Here is a 16,180-nt window from a genome sequence, read left to right as displayed (position 1 = left end):
AAGTAAAAAATTAGATATTTTCCCTAATATGTGGAAAACTAGGGGGAAAGAGGATCATGGGAGGAACTCCAGACAAAAAAAGAGAAACCGCAGAGGAGAATGAGCAGATAAGGTGACCTCACTGAGGAGGATGAGAGGATATAGGGAAATTGCCTAATGTACATGATGTACATTCACAAACATATCAAAGTCAGTCACTAAGCCCAACATGAGAAGGGAAGGGAAGGGTAGGGAATCGGGTGGGAAGTGGAAAAGGGTTAAATGAGTGATGTGTACATGTATGCCTCTAATATATTTTACCCCATTAAGATGTATGACTACAATGCACCAAAAAAAAAAAAAAGGATGGAGACAGATGCAGAAAATTTTTCTATCTGTAAATATTTATTATATAATAAACTAAGCTTTCTCCAAGAGTAGACAGATGGATTATTTAGTAAATTGGACTAGCCCAACTAGTTATCCCTTTAGAAGAAAATTAAATTAATCCTGAAAGGATTTAAACTTAAATATAATAAAGTAACCTTCTTGCAGAGAGAAAGAGAGAGGTATATTTAATATCTGGGTGAATATAAAACAAACATGAGCAAAAGATATGAAGTATTTTATAGAACAATCACTTGGGAAAACATGAGTTTGTATACTAGTCAAGGAAATCAATCAATGAATATTGGTTATTGACAGAGAAATAAATTTAAAAGTCTATTGCCAGCAGAGATATGCAGGAAAGGGAATTCCTGTACTTTGTAGGTATGGTATTTTTCTCTGTAAAATTGCTAATGTGATGAAATAAATGGTTTCTATTCAGAGAAGAACTTGCTGTAATGAGAGGTTTAGTTTATTTGCCCTTGGAATAGCATTTGAACCACTCAGAAATTTTTGAAGTTTTATTTTCCTTGTTTTAAGGTGGAAAAAGCCTCATTAGCTTTCTTCTAAAGTTGAATGTCAGATAATATGTGTATATGCCAGATGCTTGGAAACAATACAATGACTATTAGGACAGAACATGAACCTTTCAATAATGCAATAATGGAGTCAAAGAAGAGATGTATGCAGAAAGAAATATAAATGTAGATAGTAGTGAAGAGAGACATCATAGTGAAACCTCAATTTCATGGTTGCACTCAGCATTGGGCCTATGATTTTAAGCTTAAAATCATAAGACAGTAGAACTGTCTGCAGAGAGGAAAATGTTCTGTGACCTATGTGTTTCCTTATATAATAGCTCTTAGACATCTTTGGCTGTTGGGCACTTGGCAACATGTTATTGTAAGTGAAAGACTGCATTTTAAGTTTTATTTAAGTAATATAATGTACAATTGAAACATACAAATGGGCACCTCAACTACACACACCAATGACATTATACTTTAAATCAGATTGTAAGAGGATACTGATTAAAACTACAATCAGAGGTATGTAGGGTTTATATTTGCCAGGAGCAAAATGGATCTTGAGATGTTTGGTGATCAGAATGAGGGAACTGTTGACAGAAAATCTTTAATTTGAGGAAAGCTTTTATCCAAAGAAGACTATAGGAGCTGATATTTTAAAACTTTCTAGTCGGAAGTCACACAACTCTTCTGGTGTTTTTCCACTTCAGCCTTTGCCATGGCTTTTCCAGCATTGGCATGTGCCTTCACCCTTCCTCTTGGTGGTGGACCTGGATGTGCTCTTTTCTCTGTTGTGGGATGTAGTCTTCATTTTATTCTCCTTTAAAATGGAGAAGTCTGTCTTCATAGACCTTTCCTTTTCTAACATTCTAGAAACTTCATCTCAAGAATGTTGATTGTGCAGTGATTGAGGGCTCCAAATGTGAAAGGATTCTATGTCCAAATGTTGGGTCCAGTACATGGGAATGTTTCCACAGTGTCAATCAGAGGGTGGCTTTTCCATTTTCTGGGAGTTTAGGTCTGCCCTTATCTTTGTTTACTGGCTCTGAAGTATTTTCCATCTGAGGATCCAGCATTTGTTTATTTCCATTTTTTCTCATTGGCAAGCCAGACCATTTTAAAGTTATACATTTTTAAAAGCAAATTTGCAAGCTCATGATGTAACTGCTAGAGACTTATTTTTCTCTTCATGGTTAGTTTGTTTCAACTGAGTGTTGTGTGAAGTAGTTGGGAACTGTCTATTTAAGAATAAAAAACAGAAGAGCTGGCTATTTTTTATTGTTGACAGCATCTTCAATTTTGACTTCTATTAGTAAACCCACTTGTATGCATATTTTAGTAAGTAAATAGTTGGATACATAGCAAACTGGAAAGCTATAAAATATTAAAAATATAGTTATATATTTTCTCTTTGGAAGATACATCCTAAAGAAGAAGCTTTGTCCTATTATAGATTTTGAAATTGACATCAAAGTCAATCACTAAGCCAAACATGAGAAGGAGGGAGCAAGAGGGAATGGGGCGGGAATTAGGTAAGGGCTAATTGGGTGATGTGTACATGTATGCCTCCACCATCTTGTACTACATTAAGATGTATGACTATAACGCACCAATAAAAAATTTTAAAAAATGTTAAAAAAGAAATTGCTCAAGAAAAAGGTAGAATTAACAAAGTTCATTAATGTCAATTAGTATTTGTGGTTGCCCATAGAAAGTACTTCGCATAATATACAAATGAAAAGTTAACTTAAGAGAAGAACAAATATGTTGCTGGCTAAGGAACCAAAATGAAGCAACTAAATTTATATTTTCATACTGAATTTTCATACTTTTATCTTGGCCTTTGTTTCGTTGTTTTAATTTATTTTAATTGTAAAAGGTCAATTTATAGTGTTGGTAGAATATAACATTAAATACATAAGAAATAACATTTTAGGGGGTACTTCAGATATGTGAAATAAAAAATTAGAGGAAATCTTAGATTTCTGCATTTATTATGTGTCTGGAAGCAAAGCTATGTTTTACTTTTTTATTTGCAAAACAAAATCTATCTTGGGATCATGCATATAAATAACTTCCATCACTTCAGTTTTACAAAGAACATAGACATATAATTGTTGATTTGTATTTTCCTGAAGCTTTACATGTCCTTTTTGTTTGTTTGTAACAGAGTCCTGTGAAGATTAATCAGATTAGCCTGGATGAAAGTGGGGAACACATGGGCGTGTGTTCAGAGGATGGCAAGGTATGTTGGGGATGTGGTCGGTCACATTGAAAGCACTGCTCCAGCACTGAGTTTCTGTGGTCTTATCCCACCCCAGGTGATCGCAATTGTACTTTGCTTACTATATACTTGCATCAGGAGAACCTTGATTATTCTTTTTGAGTATTGGACTTGCTTCCAATTGCTCATAATTAAAATAAAATATATTTTACACAAATGTGCCTTAGGAAAAGTAATTACAAGAATGTCAATAATGTAACTAGTATTAAGCTGATTAACAGCTGTGGCAAGGTGACGTGTCACGTTAATCATTGCTGCTATGCCACTTATACTTCAGCGACTAGTCTGCAGTTCCTGCAAGACAGTGCTTAATGCCTTTCTGCCATAAATCTACAAAATTGGATTTTGTGGGCATGATTTCTGTGGGCTGGTGGTTTTCATTTTCACACACAAGTTATGAATGTTTCTCTTGAATAATAGAATCTTTTGATAAGCAATCATAGTTTATCAGAAGAATAAAGTGTCTTACAATGGCCACATTAAATAAATGTAAAATCAATATATGTACAGTTTTCTAAAAACCTGGCACCTACTTCTTGACTGGGGACATACATCATTTGTGCAGTGTATAACTAACAATTATCAGTGCTTCTTGCTGGTGTTGAGCTGTGACATTTAGTGGTTGTGGTGATTGATTTTCCACTTATAAAAATGTCTTTTTTGTTTTTAAGTCAGTGGAAGTCTTTTCTAATGTTAGTTTGCAATGATAAAATTCTAAGGCAAAGTATATTTAAGCTACTTTTTAAAAATAGTCATTTAAGAAAGGAATACATTAAGAATCATTATAGACCCTTATATATTTCTTACTGAATAGAGATTTTGTAATCTAATTTTGTAATTTTGATGTGCTTTAAATACAATGGACCATTAAGATGAGTAAATTTGAGACTTCCGGGAAGATGGCGACCGAGAAAAGCGGGGCTTAAGAGCCCCGCTAACAACTAATCTCCATTACCACAAAATCAGCACCTTTCATAGCCAGAAAACACTATCACCAGAGAAACAAAAAAATCACCAGGCTCCAGAGAGGAAGGGGACTCAGAACAAAGCGCAGAGCCACAGAGGAGATACACCGGCCTCACGCCCGAGGACACGGCAGCAGCACCTTACTGCCGGCGGCAGCGGCGAGTTCACCAGACGTCTACAGCGAGCCGAGGTGAGCCGCTGTGGAACAGCCAGGCGGGATTTTTCGGCGCAGGGAGCATCTAAAGCTCCCAGTGGCTGAGTTCAGCACATGCTGCAGGGACTCAGAGCGCAGCTCAAAACCAGAGAACAAATACGCCAGCCTCACGGCCGAGGGTTTGGCAAGCGGTGCCATATTGCCACCGGCGGCAGCAGCAGCAAATTCACCGAGTCCACTACAGCTCGATCTGCGTACTCAACAACAGTGAGTCATATTGCGGGCCCCAGAGGAGAAATCGCAGTACTGCACTCCCAGGGACTTGACCCAGTGGGGGAGTGGCGGTGGCAGAGATATCACACCATAGGAGAACGTGCAACCTGGCACCCCCAATGGACTAAAGCAGCCGCGATTGACTCCCTCGGTCTGAGACTCTGCGATACAACCCAGTAAAGGAGTAGTGGGGACTGAGATACCACAGACTTGAGATCCAGAGCACCTTAAGTGAAGTCATAGTGACCCAAGGGAAGAACCCAGAGAAGGCACAAACTTCCGAAATCATGGGAAAGAGGAATAACACTGGAGCAGTGAATGCCCACAACCCCACAACATTAGAACCCGATAAAACTGAAAATCAGAGATTTCTAGAAGATCAAATCAGGAAAATAACTGTAGAAATAATAGAGGTGTTTCGAAAAGAATTCAGAGAGAGTCAAAAAGAGATAAAGGATGCAATTAATGAAAAGGCCTCAATTCAGAGTACAAACAACCGATTAGACCACATGGAGAATAGAATCGCTCTTAGAAGATGATCATTCCAAAAATGAATGCATAGTTTCTAATCTAGGAAAAAATATCCGACAGCAGGAATCTGACATTGAAGAAATATGGGCCCATTTTAAGAGAGCTAACCTAAGAATAATTGGAATAGAGGAGGGAAAAGAAGGTGAAACCAAAGGGATCAACAATATCTTCAAGGAAGTAATAGCAGAAAATTTTCCAAACATAGAGCAAGAGGTCGATACACAGGTCCAGGAAACTTACAGAACTCCCTTTAGACAGGATCGGAGAAGAGGATCCCCACGCCACATAATTGTCAAAATGACCAATGTGGAAGCCGAGCAGATAATCTTAAAGGCAACAAAAACAAAGGGCCAAGTGACATTCAGAGGCAAACCAATTAGAATCACTCCAGACTTCCCAAACCAAGTCATGAGAGCCAGAAGGGCTTGGAGTAACATATTCCAAACTCTGAAAGAAAACAACTTCCAGCCAAAAATTTCCTACCCAGCAAAACTTTCTATCAAATTAGATGGAGAAATAAGAAGCTTCCATGACAAACAGTAACTGAAGGAATTTATGTCTTCAAAACCAGCGCTAGAGAAAATACTCAAAGAGATTAACTACAAAGAAGAAATAGGTAACACACACCAGAACCAGAGAAACAAGATTTTCTATCCAACAGACAACTAAGATTAGTTATCTGTGGAGATTCATTACTTATGTTAGTCTTTTACCTATCTCTAAATTGTATTGTTTGCTTTTATTGTTGCTATGTTTTAGGATTTCTAGTTGGAATATTAATATACCTTCAGATATAGCATTTAGAAATATTTTATCCCACTCAATCAGTAACTTTTAACTCTGTTTACATTGTCTTTGGATATACAATATTTTTTTTATTTTTTAAGGAGTTTGTATACTCTTCTGTTGCCTGTGCCATTGAAATCATATTTAAGAAATCACTGCCAATTTCAATGTTGTTAGGTTTTATGACCCAGATTTTCTTCTAAAAGTTTATAGTCTTAAGATTTATATTTAGGTCTTGTATCTATTTTGAGTTAAACATTTGTATATGGTGTTAGGTAAGGGTCCAATTTTATTCTTTTTCATGTAATTATTATTTTTCAACAATATTTAGTTAAAAGATTATTATTTCCACTACCAAATGTTTGTGGAAACCTTGTCAAAAATAACTTGACAATATAGGGAAGAATTTAGCTCTAGGCTTTTACTTAACTCCAATGGTTTATATATCTGCCTTTAGAACAGTACTACACTGTTTCAATTATTGTAGCTTTATATGGTTTGAAAATCAGAAAATATATATCTTCTAGCTTTTTTTTTGAGATCGTTTTGGGTATCTAGAGTCCATATTCCATATTAGGACAGATTTTTTTTTCTGAAAAATAAATATATAAATATATTATAGTTTCACCTAAAAAAAAGAAAAGACAAAAATATTCTCTGGTAAGAAAGAAAGTAAAAAGAAATATTGAAATGTTATCTTTAAGTCATCAAAAGCTTGGTATCAGACAAATGAAACTGTTATGTGAGATTATCATTTTTAATTTTGGATAAATTGCTATAATACTAGCAATTCCAGAGAGTTTCTAGTTTTTCTTTGGATGATGATGATGATGATGATGATGATGATGATTTTGGTGGTACTGGGGTTCCTGGAAACCCTTCTACCTCCGGGCTACACTCCCAGGCCTATTTTATATTTTTATTTGGAAACTGGGTCTCTTAAGCCAGGGAGGCTGGTTTTGAACCTGCGCGATCCTCCTGTCTCCGCCTCCCAAGTGTGGGGATTACAGGCGTGCACCACCACGCCTGGCCTCTGGCTTCTGAGTATTATTATTAAAATACCTTTAAAAGCATCAGTCAATAGCAGGGGTCCTCAGATGAACTTGATTTCCTTTGACTAGAGGGATTCGGTGAAGGCTATTCTCTCTGGGAAGTGGACACTTCACCCATCATCACTTCTTGGTCTCTGATGCTCTGCCACAGTGGACAGTACAAAACCCAGCAATCTTCCCTGTTCAGGTCACAGTTGCTGCTGCCCAAGATGTAATGGAGCTTACTTGGCCACCCCTGTTATCACTCTCAATCTATTGTTATTTGGAAGCTGGGGTTTGAGAAAAGCTGTTTTACAGAAGTTCTAACTGTTCAGGTCACAGTTGCTGCTGCCCAAGATGTAATGGAGCTTACTTGGCCACCCCTGTTATCACTCTCAATCTATTGTTATTTGGAAGCTGGGGTTTGAGAAAAGCTGTTTTGCAGAAGTTCTAACTGGGAGGGTTGTATTGTGTTTTGTTTGCCACACTCAATTAGTGGGACATTGCCTGGTTTTCTGGTTGGCAAATACTTAGAGTGCTGGGCTAAAGTAGAGGATTGCTCACCTTCTTTACTGTTTCATGAAGGTAGGTTTTTGTAGTTAGTTAGTAAAACACATAGCACACATTTGTAACTTATGATAACTCTTCCAAGACTTTGCAGGAGATTAATTTATTTTCAGGTGTTGTCATAGAGTTGCCTTAATTCAAATTTAATCACCTTTATAGTTTGGCAAATATATAAGAGTTTTGAATATTTTTCTATGTTCTTTTTTTTACTATTCTTACGTTATATGTGAAAAGATGTTATTTATAAATTTTAGACTAGCTTATATGAAGATATAAGTTCTTTGGAGCACTTTCGTTCTGATCTCAACTCTCATGCTTATGATTTTTATGACCTTAGGCAAGTTATTTTTCTGTTAAATGAGTACAGTGTTTATGTTAAACCAGCCCAGTGGCTTTTGCTCTCATCCCTAGCAGTGTTGCAGAAGGACAGAATGAGGTTGAGCAAGACCTTCAGCCCTATCTACATATTATCAGTCATGAACAGCATAACTTAGCCCCGCAGAAGGCTAGATTTCATACTTCTATGTGGGATCCAGCCGTCTGTGTCCAGGGTTTTCAAGTGTTTAGTCAGATTGGAAAACCTTGGGATGAAGCATGCTGAAGTATTTAGAGATGTAAGATAGTCTCATATTTGCCAAAAGACATATTATGACATTGTACTAAGAAGAAATGGATTGTGTTAGAAGAGTTTCCTCTCGTTTGGCAGGAGTTGGTTTTGCGGTCAGTTCACGAGGGGCACCATTTGTTGACTCCCTCCAGTAAAAGTCAGATGATGCAGGGCTTCTCTTACATTCGCCCAGTGTTCTTAGAGTGAGTTAAATTTCCTCATTGTAAAGTAAAGCTATGAATGCAATATTTTTCTTTCCTATTTCTTTTAGCTATTTTATAAGAAGTTGAATACATGTTAAGCTTATGTACTTCTATAAAAGTAATTATTTTATACCCTCTGAACAATGAGAGGTAATGTGGTAGTGGACAGGCATGTGTTTGCCATATCAAGAATGCATTCTAAGAACAACCTCAGGGTTAATAAAATTCCTTTTGTGCTGCATTTTATCATGTGCTGCTCTTGGAACTCAAGTAACATACTTAGCACAATGTGTGAATTGAACCCAGGGACATTCTGCTTCCAAGTTACACCTCCAGCCCTATTTTTTATTCTTTATTTTGAAACAAGGTCTCACTAAGTTGATGGGGACCTCACTCTTAAGGAAACCGAGACTGGTCTAAAAATTTACGATCTTCCTCTCTCAACCTTCCAAATACTGGTATTCAAAGTGTACCCCATCACTCCTGGCTAATATCACATCTTTTAATGCATGAATCTGTCTCAAGGAATTATATCAAGATTGAATTTTTTACTTGACTCACAGCTTACCAACATTAAAACAGGAAATTGAGAGTTTGAATAGTTCTATATGTAAAAGATTGAGATTTGTAATTATAAACAGTCTCACAAAAGAAATTTCTCATAGCCCGTTTGTGTTGCTAAAACAAAGTACCTTAGCCTGGGTAGTTCTTAAACAACAAAACTTTATTTCTCACAGTTGTAGGGGTTGATACGTCTAATATGAAGACACTGGCATTTGGTATCTGGTGGAGACTGCTCTCTCTACTTCCAAGATGGCTCCTTGTCACAGTGTCTTCACATGTAGAAGGGACAAATGTTGTGTCCTAAGTGGTGGAAGGAAGAAGAGTAAAAGAGTCTAGTTTCTTTGACACCTTCCATGAGGGCAGTAATATTCCATTCATGAGGATAAGAACCCTCCCAAAGGTCGTAACACCATCAATCACCACGGTATTAAGAGGTCAGTGGGGGTTAGATTTCAACACATGATGCAAACATTTAGACGGTAGCAAAGCCATTAGAACACAAATAGTTTCATTGCTGAATTCCTACAAAATTTAAAGAAAAAAAATGTAGCACTACGTTAGAGGTTAGAAGAATGAACACATCTCAAGTTTTAGCAAGTAGTTTCCATTGGCCCTGATAGTTTGTTAGCTCCATGTCTGTGAGAACTCCTGCAATTCACAAGCTTTGCTGGTAAGAATATTAATTAAAACTAGTTTGTAGCTGAGCATGGTGGCACAGGCTTATAATCCCAGTACTTAAGCTGAGATGGGAGGATCGCTGTTTAGCAGCCAGCCTCAGCTACTTAGTGAGGCCCTCTGCAACTTCTTGAGACCTTTTATTCAAAATAAAGAATAAAAAATAAGGCTGGGAGTGTAGCTTAGAGATAGAAGGCCTCTGGGTTCAATCCCCAGTAACACACACACACACACACACACGCACGCACACACGCACGCACGCACGCACGCACACACGCATGCCTGCACGCACTTACAAAAAAGAAAAACTACTTTGTGAAATGGTTTGGCTGTTTGTTTGTTTGTTTATTTTTTGGTGGTACTAGGATTCCTGGAAACCCTTCTACTTCCGGGCTACACTCTCAGACCTATTTTATACTTTTTATTTGGAAACAGGGTCTCTTAAGCCAGCACCTCTGGCTTTGAACCTGCGCAGTCCTCCTGTCTCTGCCTCCCAAGTGCGGGGATTACAAGTGTGTGCCACCACACCCAGCAGTTTGGCTGTTTATTAAATGGGAACATATTATTTGTGGTGGCGTGTTAGCCTCAACTGGAAACAACCCAAGTGGTCATCAGTGTAAGAGATATGCAAACTGTACTCATACATTGAACTGTGTTCATGCACAGCAATGGCAAGGAACTAACTGTTGTTCTATGCAATGCTGTGTATAACTCACAAGCAATGTTGAATGAAGAAGCCAGTGAAATAGCATATGATTCCTTTTATTTAAAATTCAGACACCAGCGGGACTTAGAATAGGGTTAGATTTTAGGGTAGTGGTTAATCTGAAGCTGTAATTATCTGTAGAGGTTTACAGAGGGGTTTAGTGAGTTCTAGTCCTCCTTCTCGCTAATGGTTGCAGGTAAGGATGCTGTCATAAAAATGTGTCAAGTTGTAAAGTTATGATTTGTATCCTCAATATGTGTATTATACCTCAGTTTGATTGTGTTTTTCTTGTTTTTGTTGTTGTTACTTACTAAAGAAAAAATACAAATATGTGCCAAATAGCCTGAGACAACTTTAAGATAGGCACTGATAAAAGGAAGCTTAAATATTTTATTTATGCACTCTCAGTAGATTTAACATAAGATTGTAAATGCAGTTCACCTAATCTCTTACCATATTGATCTGTGTGGCTGATTTATATACGTATAATTTAAGAAAGCAGTTCTCTTCTCCTTTAAGGGAGTATAAATATTCTTTTAGGGATAGCCTAAGGGAAGTTCATAAAAGAATATTAATAACCTGTTCATATCTGTTTCAGTTGTGAAAGTTGGCTTCCATTTAATAAACCAAACTTGTAGTGAGTAAAGAGAACTTTATCCATGGATGATTATAAAAGCTTAATCACTGACAGAGGGCCATCACCTCAGTGGAGTTGTTTCCATTAATGATTTGATAGTGGTCACAGGTCCTTAGAATTCCTAACTGTTCCACTTTTCTTTTGTTGCTTTTACTGGTAGTACTTGTACTCACTACTCCACATCCTTTTCTGCTACTGTCATGGTGAACTAACATGATCCATTTACTTTTAGGTGCAGGTATTTGGACTGTATTCTGGAGAAGAATATCATGAGACTTTTGACTGTCCCATTAAAGTAAGTATTTAGCAAGTTTTAATTTCTCTAAAGGTTTTTCTCAACTAAGAACATGAAGATTAACAGTAATTCAAAGATTAACAGTAATACAAGTCCTGTATTAACTTTTGTCAGTAAATATCTATTCAGCAATGAATGATGTCCTGATATCTTTTGCATGCTGTGAAATGGGGCAGGGTGTACAGTATATGACTCTGATCTGTCTGTCTTCAGAGGACCTTGATTTGGGTGGGTGAATGACATTTGCGTGTGCATGTTGGCACATACTAACAGTCTGTGATTAAAGACTTTAGAGAGGTGAAAAAAACATTAGGATATCCAGGAGGATTGCAGGTTCAAGGCTAGGGTGTGGTAACTTAGTGGGAACTTGTTTTGAAATAAAAAACAAAATAGGGCTGCTGATATAGCTCAAAGGTAGAATGGCCCTGTAATCAATCCTCATTAACCTCCCCAGCACGCACACACACACACTTGAAATCCAAAGCAAAAACGAGTCGTTTCTTGCCGTTTTTTTTAGTGGTGGCTTTTTAGAAGGAGTGATGCTTGGCTAGACTTTGATAAATGGACAGGAGCAGATGGTGATGCTGGGTTTTCACATGGAAGAATGACATAATTGAAATGAAGAAGCTAGAGAGTTCAAACTGTTGTAAATAGGTTAGTTTAGATGGTGCATAAAAGACTGATTTGGCAAAAGACCTGTACAGATAGATTGGAGTTAGAAATCTATAAGACAGGTTATAGACATTCAGGCTAAGGAATTTGGACTTCATCTAATAGATAAGAGGGAACTATTGAATATTTAAAAACAAAGTAGTAAGGTAAAATTATTGAATTGTTTAAGAACAAAGTTGAAAAACAGCTAAGCTGTAGGAAAATTAATTGGTGACTGACTGTATACAGTAGAGGTTTCAGGTCTGATGGACAGTAGTCAAGAAGACCAGTTTTAGGTAATAATTATGGTAATGTATCTGATGTACTTGTTAAAGGAAGAGGTCACATTTTTTCACTTGTTTTTTCAAACATTTATTGACAAACAGGTAGAGGAGAGATAAGATCTGACATGTGTTTTAAAGAGGGTTCACCAGAAGGAAGGGCAATTTAAACAGAAGAGTGATTGGGGGATGAGAAATTATTAGCAAGGCATTACCAAAAAAAAAAAAACAAACAGACATTACAAAATAAAAGCTCAGGAAAAAAAAAAAGTGATCATGAGCATTCAAGATAGAGTAGAAGAATTGAATTTAGACAGCCTGTAGGAATAGACCCCATGGGAGGGCAATATTATATAATCACAAAGCCACTAACAGTAATAAAGAGATGGAGCACATTGGGAGAGACCCATGTAACAAGGAGCTGGGGGAGATTGAGTAGAAAGTATATAAGAACCAGGGGAAAAGATCTTAGGTTGTGGATAGAAAGGAAGGTCCTCAGTGGTTACCTCCATAGCTTTTAGGGCCTACACTTCTGTCATCTCCCTTTCTGGCAGTGTCTTGGTGTAGCTAGTATGAAGATACATTGCTCCACCTGCCCTGCTCGATACTATCCAACATTAGGAGACATCTTGGACCAGGAGGCAGGTTCTTTCTGTGGGTTTCTTTTATGAATTGGAGCATTTACGAATAGTTTTGACACCATCCTGCTTTGATTGACCTCTGTGGTATCTATTCATAGAGATCCTAACTCAGCCAGAAAGTAGAACAAATTTGTTCCAGTTTTAAAGCTTTGACCTGGCTTCAGAGAAGTTTTGCTTTTTCACAGAATATGTCCTCAGTTGCTATAGGATAGTACCTGCATTCCTACCAAGATGCGAGATAGTTCTTAGGTCATGCTACTAATAATGCATAAAGCATTTTCACTCTGGGCTTCAATTGTTGTGGCTCTTAAACTGGGTTGGGGCTTTTTCTTTTGCAGATCATTGCTGTGCACCCACATTTTGTGAGATCTAGTTGTAAACAGTTTGTTACAGGAGGGAAAAAGGTAAGTGCTGTATGTCTCTCCCGTGGCGTGCACCCTCATTGGAGGGGTGATTTCTTTGCTCTGTATTTATCCTTAATGTTTTTATTTACTTTTGGGGGAGTTATGGCCTCCATGTTTCTTACTACCTTCCTTTGTATGTGGGTGTATGGAGAGAGAGATGTTATTCCAACATCCACTTGGAGATTTGAAATATTGTCCCTTCCACCAAAAAACAATTATTAGTGAGCTTTCAGAGATGTCTGCTGCCTTCTTTAGTGACCTACCATGTACTTAAAATACTGATAAATTACTTTGATTTAAATATTTTCCTATAGCATAATGCAGACTTGAGTTCTAATTCCTAATTTTACACATGACCCCTATTTCTTAAGATATTAAAGATAATAGTATGTTGATGTTTAAGTAGGGATACTCAAAATCTGAAGGTGAAATCATCCTGTGTTGATTTGTGTTCTTAATATTTGTGAAGTTTAGTAGTTTTTATTCTGTGAGTGATATATGTAATCTCATCAAGTCTGTTACATTAATTCTGCTACATGAATGTCTGCCTGTGAGGTTCCTGAGTTAGCTGTGTCAGTAACATATTCTTTGTTCTTCTTTTAGGCATTTGATAATATTCACAGACATCTGTAGAAAGAACTGTGTGAAAGTATCTGTTTGGGCTGGGCATGGTTGCACACACTTGCAATCCTAGCATTTGGGAGGCTGAGACAGGAAGATGGTTCCAGGACAGCCTCAGCTACTTAGTGAGGCCCTTTGCAACTCAGTGAGACCATTTTTCAAAATGAAGAATAAAAAATAGGGCTGGGGTTGTAGCTCGGAGGTAGAATGCCTCTGGGTTCAATCCCTTGTACCAAAATAAATAAAATAAAATAAAATAAAAAGAAGTATCGGATCAGGTCTCACTGAGTAAATTCATGAGCACTGCATTGAAGGAGCAGCAGAGTTATCTAACATCTCAGTATGGCAAGGCTATGTAGGAAAAACTTGGAATTTATAGAAAGATGGACCTCGTGATAAGCAATAAAATAGAGTTTACCAAATGCTGCTGATGTGAGAACATCAAGGGCTTGATTTCTCTTTTCACTTATCATTGATTATTTGATAGGTGGTTCTATGTGTAGTCTTTTTTGAGAGAGAATTCTGATACCTTCTTATTTTCTATTCAGTTCTCCAGAAACACATCTATGAATATTTCTTTCCAAATACACACACACACACACACACACACACACACACACACACACACGTTTACATGTAAGTAAAATCACAGAAAATAAAGATAATTCAGGTCATTTGGTGAAAGTTTGAATTAAAATGACATTCTTATATTAGAATTTCTGGACTAAATTCAAAAGAAAAAATATCCTCTAAGTCTTATTGTATATTATTATATACAAGGCTTAATATACTGAGCTTGGTAAATGTAGGGGTATGATATTTTGGGGTGAATAATCATATAATTACATTTAATTTTCAATAACATTAAGGTTTCTTTCCTTTAGGTTTTAAGATAGGTTTATTGGTGCATAATTTGTATACCCTAAGTTCAGCAGCTTAAAGTGTACCAATTTAGTATATTTATAGTGCTGTGCAACCATCAATAAATCTATCTTTAGAACATTTTTATAACCCCCAAAAGAAACCTTGCACATTAGCTGTCACTTTGCATCTTTTACTCTCTCCTATTTTTTTCCTCAGGCAACCACTAATTTTTCTAAGTTTTCCTATGCTGGGTATTTCTTATAAATGGAATCACACAGTATGGCCTTTGTGTCTGTTTTTTTTTTAATTAGTTTTGTTCCTACATGTATGTTGTAGAGTATATTAATACTTCATTCCTACAGATGAACAAATAGTCCATTTTATGGCTATGTGGTAGCTTATTTATCAGTTGATGGATATTTCGGTTCTTTTGCATGATTGTGAATGACACTGCTGTGAACATTTGTATACAATGTTTTGTGGCTGTATGTTTTCATTTCATAAGGATGAAATTATTGAGTCACGAAATGATAAACCTATGTTTAACACTTTGAGGTACTTCAAACCATTTGCCAAAGTGGCAAAATTTTACATTATCAGCAGAAATAGCTGAGGGTTTCAGTTTCTTCACACTGTCCCAAGCATTCACTGTTTAATCAATCCTGGTGCATGCTGAGTGGTATCTCATTGAGCTTCTGACTTCCATTTTCCTAATGACTAATGATGTACAGCATCTTTTCTCTCATTCCTTACTGGATATTTGTATGTTTTCTCTGGGGAAATGTCTTTTGTCAGTTTTTAAATTGAATTATTTATTATGTAGTTGGAAACATTCTTTGTATATTTTGGATATACATTTCTTTTCTTAATTTTTTATTGGTGCATTGTATTTATAAATCATGATGAAGCAAAAAAACTTGTGTAAACATAAATGTACACATCACCCAGCCAGCCCCCACCCAGTTCCCACCCAACCCCCTCCCCACCCTCCCTCTCATGCTTAGTTTAGTGGTTGACTATGATATGAGTTAGTACATCATGTGCTTTAAAGAGTTTCCTTCTCCCCTCCTCCCATCCCCACAGTTAATGAAGTCTTTGTATACAGTTAAATAATTTTAAAATATCTACCATCTTGTGGTTTGCAAAAATCTTCAGAGAATTTCTTCTGTATGTGTATGATGTACACCTTTAAAGATTACTTGTCCTACATGCTCTTAACAGTGTATTTTTTCTTTTGAAATAACTTTACTTAGATGAAGATATTTCAGACAATGTTTTCTAATTTCATTAGGAAATACATAAATACTTTTAAAAACTAAGAAAAAACTTTTAGGAAGTAACATTAAGAAAGGAGGACTATTATGAAATTACTGTTTTTCACTTAGAAAATTTTAGCAAATTTTTTGGAGGAACTAGTCTTTTTATAACTGAGTTATAAAAGTATACCTTTGAAAAATAAGAAAAAGTCTATGTTGCCTTAGTTAGCAACTCTAATAATTTCAACTGCAGCTTTAAACTAGCACCATAAATCAACAGAACAAATTTG

General features: G+C 36.6%; 1 protein-coding gene across 3 annotated transcripts in view; it reads left to right on the top strand.

The window, feature by feature from the left end:
* VPS41 (VPS41 subunit of HOPS complex) overlaps positions 1 to 16,180 on the top strand; it is a gene marked incomplete at both ends in the record, with an annotated part of 185,786 nt that overhangs the window by 83,856 nt on the left and 85,750 nt on the right. For 2 of the 3 annotated variants that reach the window (XM_080701307.1, XM_080701306.1), the window contains 3 exons: positions 3,064 to 3,138; positions 11,110 to 11,172; positions 13,084 to 13,149. In XM_080701307.1, the coding sequence (XP_080557433.1) occupies positions 3,064 to 3,138; positions 11,110 to 11,172; positions 13,084 to 13,149 (204 nt within the window). The remainder of the gene's footprint in view (positions 1 to 3,063; positions 3,139 to 11,109; positions 11,173 to 13,083; positions 13,150 to 16,180) is intronic. The other variant, XM_080701308.1, reaches the window with a different exon arrangement.

This window comes from Muscardinus avellanarius (assembly GCF_963383645.1).
Source record: "Muscardinus avellanarius genome assembly, chromosome: 9".
Lineage (NCBI taxonomy): Eukaryota > Metazoa > Chordata > Mammalia > Rodentia > Gliridae > Muscardinus > Muscardinus avellanarius.
The sequence above is the reverse complement of the archived record's forward strand: the minus strand, read 5'-3'. Positions and strand labels throughout refer to the sequence as shown.